General features: G+C 36.9%; 1 protein-coding gene across 5 annotated transcripts in view; it reads left to right on the forward strand.

Annotated features, from left to right (window-relative positions):
* The window catches only part of LOC137997334 (rap1 GTPase-activating protein 1-like), a 43,065-nt gene that overhangs the window by 9,931 nt on the left and 15,242 nt on the right, over positions 1–17,892 (forward strand). For all 5 annotated transcript variants that reach the window (XM_068843265.1, XM_068843270.1, XM_068843268.1 and 2 more), the window contains exons 3-14: positions 1,705–1,746; positions 1,936–2,046; positions 7,569–7,652; positions 7,866–8,036; positions 9,376–9,485; positions 12,727–12,805; positions 13,459–13,518; positions 13,951–14,034; positions 14,437–14,537; positions 16,355–16,426; positions 16,820–16,877; positions 17,284–17,334. In XM_068843265.1, the coding sequence (XP_068699366.1) occupies positions 1,705–1,746; positions 1,936–2,046; positions 7,569–7,652; positions 7,866–8,036; positions 9,376–9,485; positions 12,727–12,805; positions 13,459–13,518; positions 13,951–14,034; positions 14,437–14,537; positions 16,355–16,426; positions 16,820–16,877; positions 17,284–17,334 (1,023 nt within the window). The remainder of the gene's footprint in view (positions 1–1,704; positions 1,747–1,935; positions 2,047–7,568; positions 7,653–7,865; positions 8,037–9,375; positions 9,486–12,726; positions 12,806–13,458; positions 13,519–13,950; positions 14,035–14,436; positions 14,538–16,354; positions 16,427–16,819; positions 16,878–17,283; positions 17,335–17,892) is intronic.

Raw genomic sequence — 17,892 nt, forward strand, 5'->3', positions numbered from 1 at the left:
GCAAAAAAATTGAACAGATGAAACACCGACACGGCAATAGTCCATGATTTACACAGTCTAAATGACTTCTTGAAAAAGGTAAAACTATGGCGATACTGTTTTTGCCTGTTTATCCTTGCTCCATGACTGCAAAGAACCACAGAAAAATCTACAACTTCCAACTGATTCTAAGTTCTGTCCTCAGGGCATACCGTGAGAGTTTGAAGGTGTATGCACACGAAGAATGTTTTGAATGCCAAAGGCAGTCCAAACTAGGGGGGTCTGGGGGCATGCTCCCCCCAAAATTTTGACATTTACATGTAGGGTCTCGCAAATGCCATTTCCGACTACTTCCAAAGATCATTTCAATAAATAGATGCAAAGGACAATGCAGTATGTAGTTAGTTGTTTATTTTACCCTTCTGTAGATTTTTCAGCAAGCTACAATACTGACAAATGGAACTGTTGGGTTAGATGGTTTTTCGCTGACTTTAAAAAAGGATTTGACTTCATAGATCACCGTATCCTTGTAGCCAAACTCACTAGCCTTTAATAATTATTGTTAACATTCATCCCAGCATGTAATTACGATGGGTGGTCTGGTTCCTTGAGGGCAGAAGTCAGCAAGTTAGCTAGAAAGTCATTGGTCTGTGTGAGAAATGAAATACGTAGAGGATCTTTAATATGGTCTTAATAATTATTCCTGGAATTCGCCCTCCATTTTACCATTCATAGTTTCACAGATCCAGTCTTTTGCCTTCAGAAACAATAATTATGTGTCTAAACCCAGTGAAATGTAAGGTTGTGGCAGTTGACTTTTTACACTACATAGTCATCAGTGCCTTCCAATTGCAACAGGCGGAACCATTGTGGAGCGAGTCAAGTCATTTTAGATTCCACTACTGTCTCTCCATCCAAGGTTACATGTTAATTGGCACCAGCTGTTGGATTGGTACAAGGAATACCAAGCTATTACATTGTAAAAGCAGTCCCCTTAATAACAAAATTCCTTTCGAGACGGGGAAGCAAAATCCTGTGATCAACCATATCAAATGCCACACTTAAATCAAGTAAGACCAACAGGGTGACTTGCTGACTGTTCGTATTAATTGGCAGTTCATTATGCACTTTTAGCAATGCAGTTCCAGTATCAAGTAATCTAGACTTGCAGTTGATCAAACACAGCCTTCTATGTTAGCTTGGATACAGATTTCAAATTACTGACTGGTCCTAGGTTTTTGAAATTGGTATCCAACCCTTCTTTCATCAACAAGGCTACAAGGGCCTGCTTCCGATCAAGAGGAAAATAGCCATTTGATAAAGAAGAGTTAATCATTGACTTGATGTCACAGGCAGAAGCACATCAACAGTCCTTTGTCTGCTGTTGCTGTCACTCCCTGCCCCCTTCTTTATCCCAGTGAAAGATCTTCATTGTATGCAATGCCCTCATGACACTTGATGTGCATTTGAAAAAATTAATTTTTGTTTCTGGTTTTGGTGCAGTCCCAAACATTGCTTGTTTTAATTACCTTCGGTTTATATATCTGTATGGGCATTTAATTAGATTACTGTGTATATTCATTTTATTAACATGGCTTTGATCTTTAATCTTTTTCAATTCAAGACAAACTTTCACTTGTGAGTCTATTATGCTACCTCTTACACTTATGAATGTCATTGAGCTCTTTGACAATGCCAGCATGTTGTTGTCTTTGTCATCCACAGAAAGACCAACATGATTTACTTGATATTATAGGAAAAGCTCAGGTGAGATAACTCAAATGTATTGCAATTAATTCTGTTACACCCAACCTCTGTTAAGATCTGTTGAAAATTTTACTTTGGGCAGATCTCATTTGAGAAAGTTCAATCTCATTCTTGCTTGTCTTAATGTCACTCAGTTTGGATTAGGATGGTGTCATCTTTTTCACCTACATTTTGATGTCATTATTCTAGTCAAATCGCCTTGATGAGCAAAGAGTAGATTTACCCATTTCCTTGCGGAATTTTTGGAGTGTACCATCCTTGGTAACAAGGACAACAGAGATTAATCAGGAAACAGAAGAGGTCAGTTTGTCATAGTTATACTGTATGTACCAGTCTTTGTTTTTAGTAATTCCTCACAAGCTCTAGGATGTTCACACTAAAAATGCTCTCACAAGCAGAAGTTTTTGTTGAAAAAAAAATTGCAGCACACTAAGGTAAAAAGAGGGCATCCCCGTTTTTTAAGGGGCTTTGTACACCATGTGTTTTTTAAAAGTTTTAATTATTTGAAGACAATTCCAGCTGTTAACTACTTTGTCTACTACTACTACTACTACTACCACTACCATTACCACTACCACTACCACTACCACTACCACTACCACTACCACTACCACTACCACTACCACTACCACTACCACTACCACTACTACAGTTGTAACTACCACTACCACTACTACTAACTACCACTACCACTACATCAGCAAATTAAGTGAAATTTTGATTGGGTACATATAACCTTTATTGCTCGACTCAGCAGGCATAAGTCAACTTTTTGAAGCTGCCATTCTTTTAGGTTGGAATTGGTCAGTCAGTCAAGATTTCCCGTGCAATGTTGGTTGTGCCACTAAGAGTGAAAGCACTACTTTAGAACAGATTTTTCAACCCATCTTTTCTCCATGACAATATTCCTCATCCATGCAAAGGTTTTTACAGACACTTCAGACCTCAAAATAATTTTTTAAAAATACTCTTCAATTTCAACAACTCACACTCTTTTGTCCCAAGAAATCCCTGTGTTTCCCTTCACATACAGGCATTGAACTTGATCTTGTTTATCACAACACATCAAACTAAATCTTTTCCAGACTAAAGGGACCGGGCTTTCCCATAGGTCAGATTTAACAATACTGTAGGTGAATGACATGTTTGTTTACCATCTGACTGTCTGGGTTACTATTACCTGTAGCATGACACGCGTGAAAATATGTGTTGTTACAGTAGCAATGTGAACAAATGCCCTTAAGGTTCTAGAACAGCACCCTTGGAAAAGGAGTCAGTGTAGTGGTTTTTTTGTTTGCATTGTTGACTTCATACTGATCATAAATCATGGTCGTTAATTCCTTTCACAATACCAGTCAAAGGACAAACAGACTACCGTAGTTAGTCAATCTTTAAAGCTCATCATTCAGTTTCCAGTCACTTTAAGTGTCCCTAACTTCAAACATGAAATTTAAGATCTTTTAAATACATACCTATAGCAAACACATTTTTCCATTATCACTTTAAAAAAATTGCTTTCTATGTGATGTAAAACTTACTAGAACCAGTAATGAGAGGCATGGGATTGTCCTTGGAAGTCATCACAAACTCTTTCGCAATTAAAAAATTCTTCATAAACTTAAGAACAAAGCCCTGTTTGCCATGGCAGACGTTATCTTTGGGAAAGACATACAGTATATGCCTCTCACTAGCTTAGTCATGAGACAAAGAACCTAGGCCTTATAGATTCAGATTCAAAACAAATTTCATGTGGGGTGCCACTGGGATCTGTACTGGGGCCTTTGTTATTTTTGATATATTTATGTGTGCCGAATCTAATAAAAATGAGCGAAAACAAGATTTTTCTCATTTACATTAGATTCGGCTTTAAATGATCTTCAAAAATGTTCCAGACTGAGTGTACTTGATTTCCACCTCTCTGTGGATGATACCGACATTTTTCTGCAAGATAAAAATTTACATTCCCTAGAGTTGAAATTAAATGAAGAACTAGATAAAGTTAATCAATGGCTCCAGTTAAATAGGTTGTCTTTAAATGTTGATAAAACAAATTTTGTAATCTTTTGCCCTCCACAAAGAAATCCTCAACCAATTTGCTTAAAAATTTCAGGCAGGCCTGTGGAGCAAACTGCATATGTCAAATACCTACAGTCCCGGACAAAATTGTTGAAACACTTTACAATACCTTGCCCTCCTACAATGTTGTTTTGACAATTGGGCTCAGAAACTGGCGTTAAAACAACATTGTGAGGGGAGAGTGAGCTGCGAAAGTTTCAGATCTGTATAGTCGTGGACTGTTCCAACGAATTTTGTCACAGACTGTATTTGTGAGGAATTTAAACTATTTATAGGACGTGCTGACAGGGTCATAAGTGACACAACTTTGCAGTCGCCTTCATAACCGGTACGATAGCGCTGCGTAACTTTTTTATTCGTGACTGAGTTTGATGTACAGTGTTCGAATTTCTTTTGTTATATATGGACAATGATAAAATAAGCGAAATTGTTTAGATTTAGCTAAGAAGAGAGTCATGATCTGAAATATGGTTTTTCTTGCTGCCACTGATAGCGTGACAAAGGCACGAGCGTATTTGTTTTATCTCGCATTCAAAGGTTTTCTCTTCGTAAAGTAGCTAAAATGCGCTACATTTCTCCTAAAAGCGCTTGGAGATTAATCAATGACGATTTTCCTGGAACGGAAAGCACATACAAAGGTTTAACAGTTAAGAGAAAACCTATCCAGCCATTGTTTAATTCAGGACGCCCATGGAAGTTATGTTATAGAATGCAAGGAAGGCCCGCAAGAGCGAAGAAGGCGGGGTTTTGACAATTGCTGTATCTGTGAGAAAAGTTTGTCGCTTTCTAACTTCTAAAGGATATTACTACCTACAATCAACAGAAAAGGACTTTCGACTTCTTGGATGTGCTAAAAAGATGAAGATTTGCTCTAAAAATGAGATGACAACATATTGAATATATATGGACGAAGGATATTGCCTTTTACCTTGATGTAGTTTCCTTCAGGAGGTCGTATAAAATACTAACTGATGCGGTATTTTACATAAAATGACGATGCATCGCCAACTGTCAAATATTGTTACGGCTTAAAATTAGTTTGCACATATACATGTATGTATTACCCGGCCCAATGTTACGCGAGTAGAACTTCGTAAGACCCGGAAAATTTAAAAGAATACTTTTTATGTTAGTACAGTTTTTATTTTATAACTCTTCGACAATTTCTGTCGGTAGGAGACATGGAAATGCAGGAAACACAAGTTATAGCTATCAAAAACAGGAAGTTCGCACAAGGATAGAAACTCATGACACGTGGTGTAAAAACTTGTTTACTTTAGTTCATTGCGTGAGCAACTTTGTACCAAAATGGTGACACGCAGTTTAAAAACGTAACAGTATTAGACGCTTTCTACTGACTGTTTCTTCATAACAGCTCCATTGTAGGCTAATTTGATATCGCTTAACATTTTTTCGAGTCGAATTTCGCTACACAAAACCAACAAGAGAAGAAAACAACAACATTGTGTTAGTGTGCACGAGTCACCACTGTATTAATTAAATTTAGCAGGATACTTTTTCTCAGTACATTGACAGCGTCACCATGCACATTCGCCTCAAAAATGGCTATTTTCTCTCCTATAGTGTCCAAAACAATCGATTCACCTTCTGTGTTTACTGCCCTTCCTGACTGTTTCATCATCGTGGTTCAATTGTGCATATTTCTCACCAAAAAAGCTTTCTTAAAAATGGTGACTCGTTGGTGACTCGTTGAATTACAGATGCACGCTAATTAATTTTGTGAGAAGATCAAGGCCGAATAAAACGGGAGCATGGGGAAATACACTGTTGTTCCTTTTCGGAAATTTGTGCCGCATGAAATGAATGAAAAGACTTTCGACCAGCGATCGCGTATCTAACAAAGGTGAACTCTTCCTTGCTGGTGCAAAATATTGGAGAATCGGGTGAAAAGTCAACATCCCGTGCGGAATGTGTTTTGAGTCTAGGTAAATGCACTTTGTGACCTGCCAAAAGAAGTGAAAAATCGTGCCGTGCGTTAATTTAGGGACACCAACGAACGTCATTTGAGAAAATCACTTCATCGCTGTCTGTACTTACAGTATCAACCAAAGCGATCGTGGTCGTACCAGGATTACAAAACGGTTCGAAAACAGAGTTTAGAGGAATTATAAAGTGTTTTGCCGCAACCAGCAACCACCGTTAACAAGATATTACGATATTTTCCTTCACGGAACAAAACTCGAACGGCCTCTGCAAATTCATCCTGGTTAAGGTCGTTCCTAAGCAGAACATGCTCAGCCACAGTCAACCTTTTATGAAATGGCGTTTTTTTTTAACGAGAAACAACCAACCGAATTCAAAGAAACCTGAACATGTTGTATGTTTCATTTATTGTCGAATTTATCACAAATGTGGCGCAACATCACACTCCAGGCCGCTAGAAATCAAGGGTTTCCTTCTCCTAAAATGTAGCATATTTCCCGCCAATTCTTTTCATAACTGAAATTCCTCAAAAATACAGTCCCGGACAAAATTGTTGAAACACTTTACAATACCTTGCCCTCCTACAATGTTGTTTTGACAATTGGGCTCAGAAACTGGCGTTAAAACAACATTGTGAGGGGAGAGTGAGCTGCGAAAGTTTCAGATCTGTATAGTCGTGGACTGTTCCAACGAATTTTGTCACAGACTGTAGGTCTTATCATTGATTCTAATTTAAATTGGAAAAAATATACACATGAAGTTGGTAAGAAAATTTCAAGGGGCATTAGCATACAGTATCTAAGCTTAGACATTTTGTTACTATTGATATTCTCAATCAGTTACGATTATTATTCCTTAGTGACTATCCTTACCTGACTTATGGTTTGATTGCCTGGGGGAACACTTATGCCACAACTCTTAAACCTGCTGTAGTTTTGCAGAAAAAGGCAGTACGAATAATAACATTTTCTAATTGAGGTGCTCACTCTAGCCAGCTGTTTTCACAGCTAGGATTAATCAAATTAATGGATCTTGTGACTATTCATAGTACTGCCCTTTTCAATGTTTCAGTATCATCATCGTTTACTACCTAAGGCTTTTGACAACTTCTTTTCACCTATATCATCTAAACACAATTATAATTATACTAGACTAGCATCAAAATCAACTCATTATATCGATCATGTTAGAACTAATTACGGTGAATTTAATTTACATTTCTCTGGTCTTTCTGTTTGGAATAATCTAGATGAATATTTAAAAAGTAGTTCTTTGCATTTATTTAGGCAAGCAATGATGGAAAAATTCTTATCTAGTACTATGTTTAACACTAGCTTGGTATTGTCAATTTATTCTTTGTTTAATATTACTGTTCAAACTCAAGAATTGATAAAATACTATACTACTATCTGGTACCAGTTTTTTTAGGTTTTTTTTCTTTTTGTTTGTTTTTTTTTTCTCTAAATGTGTTTCCCTTAGATTAGTTAGATTTATTTATTTCATTATTTCATTATTTATCCTCTTGTCTATTCTATTAGTTGTGTGTGTGTGTTACAACCCAGAAAATGCAAGCAATAATTTATTGAAACTACTCAGCTCGTTTAGTTTATAACTATTCTGAGTGTTTTTTGCCTGATCAAATTAATTTACTCTGTTGTATAAAATGTTTTCTAATTTGGCAAATGAATGGATGGATGGTTGAGAACCTAGAAGTCAATGAGTTAACAAAAATTAATATTTGTTTTATGGTTCTGAAATTTGACTCTTGCTAAATAATGTTCTTTTTATCACAAATTATTCAGAGTGATAATTCAGGTGAAGAAGAAGATACTGAAATTGAACAAGACAAGGAAGAGACAATGAGAGATCTTGACCCTGTTAAAGAAGTAAGCAGATAAGTACTGTCAAGACCACACTCTGTTGTTCTTAGGGGACTTACTGTGGAATTCAAGTACTGCGTACAGTGTTCTGTTTTCCTAAAGTACAGTAGATGCACATTTTGCTGATGTTTTATACAATTATGCATGTTCATGCAGTTATAATGAAAATATTTTTTCAAAAGTTTAATATGAAAATAATTATTATGTTTGTGATCTTAGGTGTTAGCTGCAGGTGGGCCATATCCATTAGTGGTGTTGCCTGTTGGAGGTGAATACAGACTTGAGGGAAGCAATCATCAAGGCGTCAATATCTCGGACTTAAGATCAATTGACTGCAAGATTGAAACAAACAACACTATTCAGAGTTACAGAAGAGATTTTATGGGAAAGGTAATACGTGTATATATACATGTACAGACCTTCTTTCTATAAATCACTCTGATTTTACTTTCCAGGATAGTCTGGGAGTCTCCCTGATTAGGACCAACTCTTCCAGTCTGCGATGTACAAGTCACTGTATCTCTTGGATAAAATTCACTTTTAGAACCAGTCACGTGTCTTTTTTTGTTGTTGTTGGTAGTCACAAAATTAATGTGCATGCCCTACGGATATTGAATTAAGCTCCGATCGGCAAATTCATAATTTATACCCTTCAGTATTTCCAAACTTCCTTGCCGCGATTAGAACTCCCACACTTTTCCCAGCTTTGCATCATTGAGCTCCATTTATTAAGGGTATATTTTGTTTAAAGATCCACTAAAACGCCATTTGCGTTACAATGACTTTCGACGCTGTTGCAGGTTAAGTTGAATATTCTACTATGTCCACCAGAGAAATCGACGCATTTCCACTACCCTCTCAATCCTAAGAAAATATGCGCAGAAGACTCTATGCATAAAGACACCACTTAGCAGGGGAGCGACAGGCAAGACTTTTACCGGCACGCAAAAAAGAAAAGAAAAAAAAGAAAAAGAAAAAAGAGAACAAAGAAATTCAGTAAAAATTACTGGTACATGTAGGTCAGGGGGACTTCACAGCTCGGTCCCCCATCCAAGTTCTAACCCCATTCGAAGGGGCTTAAATTAAGTTGACACTTGGACTAGCATCAACGATTGTGATCTTTGTGTTGAATTCGGACATATCTTGTTGAACTTTATAACACTTGAAATAAAAAAAAAAAAAGCAAAACCTGGTGTCTTGCAGTCATTTTGTCACAGATGCATCCTTTGTGTCATGAGTTGTTAGTGTTGAACATGCAAGGTATCAAACTTGATCACAGGCAGCTACTAAAATTGATGTCACTTTCAATTTTGTGATTTTAAATGGACTTGTGCAACCAAATTAAAAGTACGATAGCAAATCTCCCAAAACGTTTTTCGCTGATAGTAACTTTTGTTGGTGGTGCAAAATTTATGTTTTTACTGGTTTGCCAGTATGGCAGTCCCAGTTGGAAAAGGGGTAAAATTTCTCTGTTTTATGTTATTTATTTATTTTGTTATTGTTATTTTTTTCCGTGTCTTGCTTGTCACTCCCATGCAAAGTGGTGTCATCTGATTTTGGATCCTTGGGAGTTAATAATAATTTTGTAATGATTGTCTTTCTGTTTCTTTCTATAATAATTGTTTGTAATAATATCTTATGTAATAATGTCTTTTGGTTGGACACAGTTTAAGTTGTCCGCTAATTGTCATATTACAAAGTGGGGAATGTTTTCTTTATATCATTACAGGAGCATCTTAATTTCATTTGTGATGATGGTCCAATTATTTTGTCAGTAAAGCAGGAAATAGAGAAATTGGATGGCTGTGACACTCAAGGCTTCATTAAAGTCATTCTGAGGTACTGTAAAGGAATTCATATGATCATCACCAAAATCAAGTCAAAGAACAATTATAATTTAGTGAGAGAATTGCCATTTGAAGGATACATATTGTGCCTCAAATGGAAACTAGGAAAAAACCCGAGCCCCAGACGGGATTTGATCCCATGACCCCCCGTGATCTAGTCGAATGCTCTAACCACTGAGCTACTGCAGACTCTGGTGAGCAAGGGTGAAATGTGGGTATTGCCTAGAACTGCATCACACAGTCAGATACAGTCGAACCTTGATTATCTGGACCTCGATTATCCAGACATTTTTCTCTGGTCCCAATTTTTTCATGAATATTAATTAGTTGTGATCTTGAAAACTCAAAGTCGCAAAAAGTCCAATAATCCTTTCAACGAGACAAAGAAATATTCTGATGCGTTCAGCTGATATCTGATTGGTTCAATTGCTTTTTTGCCAAGGGAATTTCATGCTTGATTAGTTCCTTCCACACGAGCGATCAATCGTAAACTCAAATCAAAAACATGTCTACGAAGCGATAGCGAGCCATTCTATCTATTAATAAAGATAAGCAGATATTAATTATTTCACGATTGGATAAATGAGAGAAAGGAACAGATTTAGCTCAAGAATTTGGCATCAGCAAGCAGCAGATCTCTGACATACGGAAGAACAAAGACAAGATCCTAAAATTTACTGACAGCATTGAGACAAGGGAAGGATTAAAAGGAAAGTCCCTGAAGCTGGCCGATGATGAGCAGTTGGATAAAGCCCTGTACACCAGTTTATTCAACAAAGATCTACTGGGACACCGATTTCAGGACTGCTTCCTGAAGAGAAAGAGAAACTTTAATTTTTTCTCTACGCAGTTAAACACAGAGACGGCTGATCGGGAATCCAAAGTATCAACTGGCTGGCTAGAAAAGTTTAAAACACGGCATGGCATCAGGAACCTTTGAATTCAAGGCGAGAAACTTTCAGTGGCAGAAGAAACAGTTGAACCATTTCTACAGAAAATGCACAAAGTGATTGAGAAAAAGAATCTTTACCACAAAGAACTCTTGTTTCCTGTCACAAAAAATCTGCTCCAGGGTTAAAAAAAGGCAAAGGATCGTTTAACTGTGCTGGGCTGTACAAATCCCACTGGAACTCACAAACTAAAACCCGTTCTTACTGGGAAATCTTTGTGTGAACCAACGCGTCAGTCCACACGTCAGTCGACGCATCTGTGGGATCGGATTCTTCACGTTTACCATGATAATTATTGGCTATGGTTGGCTAAAAGTACGATTTAAAAGTTAGGATGATTTTGGGCCCTTAGAAGGAAAAGACTTGTATGGTTTCACTTCCTCTGTCGAATTGTCTGATAAACACTTATGTCAGAGGTTTTGCATCAGAAAAAAGCAACCAACAATGCCACACTTGTGTTCTTATGATGCTTGCCTGTCGGGCAACCTGTGATAAGAAAGCGAAAGCCCAAAACCTTGTTCCACTAGCCCTGCGCTATCGGACAGCCTTTTTGTCGCACCCTCTGATAACACCTCGCTAACTGCATCATGTAATATCATTAAGGCACCTCAAAGATGCAACTAACCAACCACCTTTAGAAGCGAGTAATGTGCGAAATACTATAAATTATTATAATGCATCAAATGGAAACTCTTTGACATACCGGTACCTCAATGTGACTGCTTGATGCAGTTAGCGAGGTGTTATCACCGATATGCTTTAATGTGACTGCGCAATGCAGTTATAAGAGTCATGTGGTTATTTGAAATTTGACTATGTGACTGGGTGTGATGCAGCTCTAGGCAATACCCACATTTTCACCTTCAGTGGTTAGAGCATCCAACTACGTAGATCACGAAGGGTCATGGGAACCAAATCACTTTCCATTAATAATTTTGATGCACAATGTATTTCTTACATAACTCGCTTAGGATTGACATTTTCAGTGGAATAATTTTCCTGTATACACCTTATTCCAAAATGACTGCCTTTTTACGTGGCATCTTCAGGACAGGATGCTGCGATGCGGATCCGCATAATTCACTGAAATCCGCATCTTCCGCATAATTCGGATATTTTCCGCAAAAAACAGAAGAAATACCTGATATTAGTGATAAAGCAGCTCCTTAACATCCTCAAAAACATAAAAGCCAAAGAAATTGACTGTTTGAAACACTTATTTTCCTGAACATTCAAGAAAACACACCATTTCGTTCGCAAGATGAAAGTTCGTAAGAAAGATCGTAAGCAGTTTCCGCGCATTTTTTCGCCAATGAGCCTGGACACTAGTTTTTGTTCCTACAATGCTTCAGCAAATGACGTAACTGATAAGAAACTAAGGGCGCGTTCGATTGACCGTATTCCAGAATAGGATTACATGGACTACAAGTTAGAAATCCTTCGTTTTTACGGAGATTCACATTAAAAATGTCGAACACCTGCTAAAATGCTATTTTAAACATATCTTTATTATCCTTGTTGCTTAAAAACGCCAGACATACCGTTTTGAATTCATCACTTCACGTATTCTTATTCCGGAATACGGTGAATCAAACGCACCCTAAGTCAATAATCGAGGGAATGGATCGCGCTCCAAAGGTATTACAATTTTGTTCCATTATCTCCAAATTAAAACAAAATTCATGACGAGAAACAAAATAATTTTTTATCGCTTTAGTTATTTTACCAAAAGTTGTAGCAAAATCCCAACTGCTAACCCTTTTATTTCAACGGTGAAAGCTGGTCGCAAGTTGGTGACTCTTCCATGTATTTTAATCACAAAGGGCAAAAATTCAGTCACAAATGCGATTGTATTGATTGCAATTTCGATTACGGATTTACCGTAAGCATGTAAATAGATTGGACGGGCCTAATTATTAGTTTATAACTTGTTTAAGTTTCCGCATAATCCGGTGTAATTTCCGCATAATCAACGCATGTTTCCGCATAATATGGCCAAAAATTTCCGCATAATCTTTAATTTTTTTCCGCATCCTATCAGAAGCCATGATTTCAATACTCTTTTGTTTCCTTGCAAATTGGGTCTTTTGGCCTCACTATCAAAGTAAAATTTGAAAGAATATTTAACCTTGAAACAGGCCCAAAGGGCCAATTTTGCAATCAAACAAAAGAATACTATTTAAAATGGTGGTCATTTTGGAATATAAAGGTGTATTGTCAAAGTCCATTGTATTTCATGCTTCTCTGTTCTGAATGGCCTTTATTAATTTTCCACACTACCAGAACTAAAGAAAAGACTATTGCAGACTCGTTACCAATAGAAAATCTTTCTGAGAATCCAGGACCACGAGAGATAGTCAAGGTGTGGAATAGTTGACTAAAGATAAGTAAAAGTGTCCTATGCTTTGTATGAGCCGTAAATGAGCTATCATGCTCTTTGCTAATACTCAGGTATGCAATATTGATTCCTGAATAACATTGTAAATGAAGATAATATCAAAATATGTGGCAAAACCATTAATATAGAGCAAAGAGCAAGCCAAGTAAGGATCCAAGATGGATCCTTCAAGTACTCCTGCGGGTACATTCGCATCATCAGACATTTTGTCTTCGAAGAGTACAATTGTACCCTTGCATTATTCCAGCAATGTAGCCATTGGTTTGTCATACTGCATATGCCACCATTGCTTGAATGGAAGATGAGGTGGGAATGACTAACTTAATCAAATACATGTACCTTACTAAAGTATTAAAGGCATAGCTGTGGCAGTGGCCGTGTTTGACAAGATCTCTTAGCAATGATTTTTTTCTGAAGGGAATCCAACACATTATGGCTAAGACCCATGCCCAAATCAGACTGTCTTTGATGGTTTGGCTATTTGCATTTTCTTGGAACCAAGACAGTACAGTGTATTTACATTATAACCCCATATTTAGTGACAATTAGTTTGTCTGTCATCATTATAATTATAATAATGGAATTAACCAGTTATTTTGGTATTATTGTGGTTTTAGTATCTTTTGGTAGACGATGAAGAAAAGATGGATCAGTTTCAGGTTTTGGCACACCCTAAGGTAAGGTTAATAATGATTTACCTTATTATATACCATCTCCATGTACAGCAGCCTAAGAATACTTATTGCCATTAAATAGTCAAGTATGTTAGCTAAGTCATTCAAATTAATGTACCTTTCAATTCACAGTTACATGAGATTGATGTGTTTCTGTGATATACATGTGAGCAGTGTGTTGCTGTAAACTTTAGTTATTGACAATCAGAGATGAAATAATAAATTATTTATTTTGAATTGGTTTGCATAATATTTACATGTATTGTACCATGATTGAATCTCGTATCTTTTGAAGCTACTGTTGTGATCTTGTTTGAATGTCACTTTCCATGATTGTTCATTAATTTTATGTCAAGTATGGCTGAAAAGAAACACTAACACAATGAACCAGGGCTACCTTTTGCATTATTAATAACTAATAACAATTATTGTTAGGCGTCAGAACTGATTGTCAAGTATGATGAACACAATTTATCCCATGCTTTTAAGTTTGGAGTCATATACCAGAAGTATGGACAGGTAAATATAGTAGATTTTCAATCTATGCCTAAACCACAACAGGATTGAAATAAAGTTATTAATTTTTAACAACATCTAGGTCCAGTCACTCCACCCTTTAAGTCTTCCCATGATTCCTGGCAGTGAGACTAATGCCAGATGATTTTACTCACCAGTTGGGGTCATTTTAGGTGTGAATGGGATAGTGTTTCCAAACATGAAATGAACTGGAGTAAGAATGGAAGTGCAAAGCATGTTGTGGTTTTATAACTAGGATTACAATGTAGCTACAGACTGTAATAATATTCACTGAACAATTCTGTCAGACCAGCAAACTTAACAGTTTAAAGGTGTAATTGTGAAAGATGAGTTTGATGTTGGCAGGAATTTTTGCGTAATCACAGTGTTTTATGTGGCTTACAGACAACAGAGGAAGAATATTTCTGTAACCGAACTCACAGTGCTGCAATGCACGAATTCCTTGATTTACTGGGTAACCAGGTCGACCTCAAGAACTTTAAAGGGTAAGTCACCATTCATTTTCAAGATGTTCTTAACTCAGACTTGGGTTTGACGGAGATCCTTTGTGCTGCATTGTTTCAAATTGCTATTAAAGTATTTTCCCGGCTGCCGCTTGTGTCCTAGCAAATTTGGATCCACCAAATTTTGCATAAGCATTGTTTCCACTTTCTCTTGGGACTTACAATGGTCCCAAGAGAAAACAAAAGCAATGCCTATTCAAAAATTGGGGCGACAAACAAGGAGTATTATGGTATTTTCTGAAGTGGCCAATGAGAGGTTGGGTACTATCCTAGTTCTTTTATAATTAAATATAGCTTGTTAAAAATTCGCTTTAAACTAGTTATAGTAAAGAAAGTATTGTAAGTTAGTTGAGAAAGACTGCTTTTCAAAATATGTGGTGTGGGTTCTTTTTTACACTAAGTAATAAATATCATTTAAAAAGAAAAAACTACCTAATATTTTTATTTTCCTTTTATGTGATAAACATGTAATTGCAATGTGCTGTGCCCTTGTGCAATTAAGGATTAATTTCACTTTTGTTTTTCAAAGTTTTGCAAATTGCCCTTGTCACTTTGCGACTCGGGCAATTTTGTGAAAACTTTGAAAATATGCGTGAAATTAATCCTTAATCGCGATCGGGCCCATGTATTTACATATACTAATCAAAGGAACACATATTTTCAAGAAGGGGGGGGGGGGGGGGCCACCAATTCTGCGAAAGGGGACTTGTATCAGGGGGTCCAAATCTGCTGTGACACTGGTTAAGTTGTCCGGTCAAATCTGCTTTTGCTTGGACAAGTCACTAGCCCTGATTTGATCCGGACAAATATGATAAATAAATGTAGAATATAAATATTAGAGCACTTGCTAAGTTCTACTTTCTCCGCATAGTTTTGAAACCGCGCAAAAATATGCCTGTATCAATAAGCACCGCCGATAAGAAGTCTGTGTCTCGAGATGCGCAGAACGTATGCACAATAACAATAGTAGGCACCGTCCTTAATATGTTGTAATTTCAAGTTTTAAGATACATGTTTAAATTTTTATTGGAGAATAGCCTGGACTTTTGAACTGACACTTTAAGAGGTATTTGTTTCGCTTCTCACATAAGTTCACAACATTAATTTGCAGCAAATTCCACGTGGACTATGAGAATTAAAAGCATACACACCAATAGGCACGCTACGCTGGAAGACCCGCTAGACTGAGTCGTTATAAACGTGATACTGCCTTAAGAATTTTGCTGAATCAACATTTGAACGTCAAAAATGAGTCACACAATTCTTGGTCTAAACACTGAGTCAGTAATTGCTAATTCTTCTAAAAGAGTGACTGCTGAAAAAAAAAAAGTGAATTATGGCATGAACACAAGAACTGTGAACAGTTCAGACGTCCAGACACTGGCCATGACTGAAAGGATCCTTACATGTATTTTGTGGATTTTTGGGCTATTCTTTCTTCCACAGGTAAACTAGAAAATGTCTTAGTATTCACCTTTGAATGGATTCTCTTTTTAACCCCCAAAAAGCCATGGCTGTTCACACTTCAACTTTCTGCCCTGTAAAATTATTGTCAGACAGATCTTTCCTATGATGGTAAACAATTATTACACATACAATGTTTCATTGTCACTTTTATCATGAGCCCCCGGCTCTGGAGACTGGGCGACCACTTCCCGTGTACCTGAAGGTAAATAAATTATAAATTATAATTTGAAGCAGTAGCAAGCCACATCTACTCTTTGTGGGCCAGCTGGTGCCGTGGGTTATTGGTTTACTGTTACACTGTATGTTCTTCAATCTGATATGTTTTTAATCAGGTTCCATGGAGGGTTGGATGTGAAGCATGGACAAACTGGAGAAAAGTCCATTCATACAGTGCTAGATTCAAAGTATGGACATAATTCCAGCCATTGTTATGCTTTGTTTGTAGTGTGGCTGACCATCAGTATTTTGGGTGGTACACTGTATGTGTTCTGTAAGGTTAACTTTGTATTTCTTGGTATGTTTGTAGTGAAATAATTTATTTTACTTATTTCTGGTATTTTACATTGATCTACCAATTTATTAGAGTGAATCAGCGTAAAATTAAATTCAATACTTTGAATTTTTTCATTGTTGCAACAATCATTTCAAAGTTTACGGTTTTTGTTGTTAATTTTTTTGCTGTCTACATGCAGTTTTTAGCAGTTTTCAATTAAACTGATGCAAGTTTAAGTGTTTTTTGTTTGTTGTTGCATGTTATTGGGCGAAAATGTTATTTTCCATGCTGTTAATTTTTTCAGAGAGATTATGTTTCATGTATCTACCCTCCTGCCATTCAGCAGTGGTGACAATCAACAGGTAAAAGAAAAACAACCTTTGATGCTTCCTTTGGTTATAAAATTGGCATTCTACAAGTGACCCATCTAGCTACTTGTAGTCGTACCCTCCCCCCGAAAGAAAAACGGGAAAAACGGAGAGGGTACGGCTACACGTAGGCTATACAAAAATTTGGTTTTATCAATGGAGTTGATAATGTAAATTGGCCACCGTACAGAGATTCTAAAAGCTGACATTGCGAGCGTTAGTGTTGAGAATTTTTCACTTTGTGCATTTTGGAATAAATAAAGCAAACCAATACAAGACTATCATTCGACTCTCAGGGTTGTGAACAATGAAATACTACATTAGGTTTTGGATTTTTCACACCAAATGTTGTTTGTGTAAAATAATTATTGTTTTTGTCCATTTTTCTTCACAATTTAAGGTGCAGAGAAAAAGGCATATTGGCAATGATATAGTTGCAATAGTTTTCCAAGTAAGTCTCATAATTATTGATAGAAGTTGTAGAAATGAATAATATAATTACGGTACATTGAAGTAGTTCTTGTTGTTTGCTTTTAGGTTTCTTGATTATTACATTATGCATATAAGAAATTCTTATGTCTCAATTATTAAACCTGCTCATTATAACTGTGGCCCAACACACCAGGGTATGTTTTGACGCTGTAATGAATCTGGGCGTGAACAATCGATAAAGTCGATGATCAATAACAGTCGATATCAATTAATCGATTGATATTGACAACCGATGGCCAATCGATCGCGTAAGTTTTCGTAATTATTGATTGTCATCGATCATCAACAATAATTGATGATCGATGAAAATCGATCCGAAACCGGAACCACCAAATCCGAAATCCGAATCCAAAACCAGAACCACCAAATCCTGGTTCCAGTTTGTCTGCGCCTGTGTAAAGTTTGATGAGGAATGGTCGACTTAACCCTTTCAGCCCCGATAGTGCCAAATGGCACTTATAGATTTTACTCTGTCTAACGCCAGACGATTTTACTCGTCAATGGGGAACCCCTCGGG

The sequence above is a fragment of the Montipora foliosa genome, chromosome 3, assembly GCF_036669935.1.
Source record: "Montipora foliosa isolate CH-2021 chromosome 3, ASM3666993v2, whole genome shotgun sequence".
Lineage (NCBI taxonomy): Eukaryota > Metazoa > Cnidaria > Anthozoa > Scleractinia > Acroporidae > Montipora > Montipora foliosa.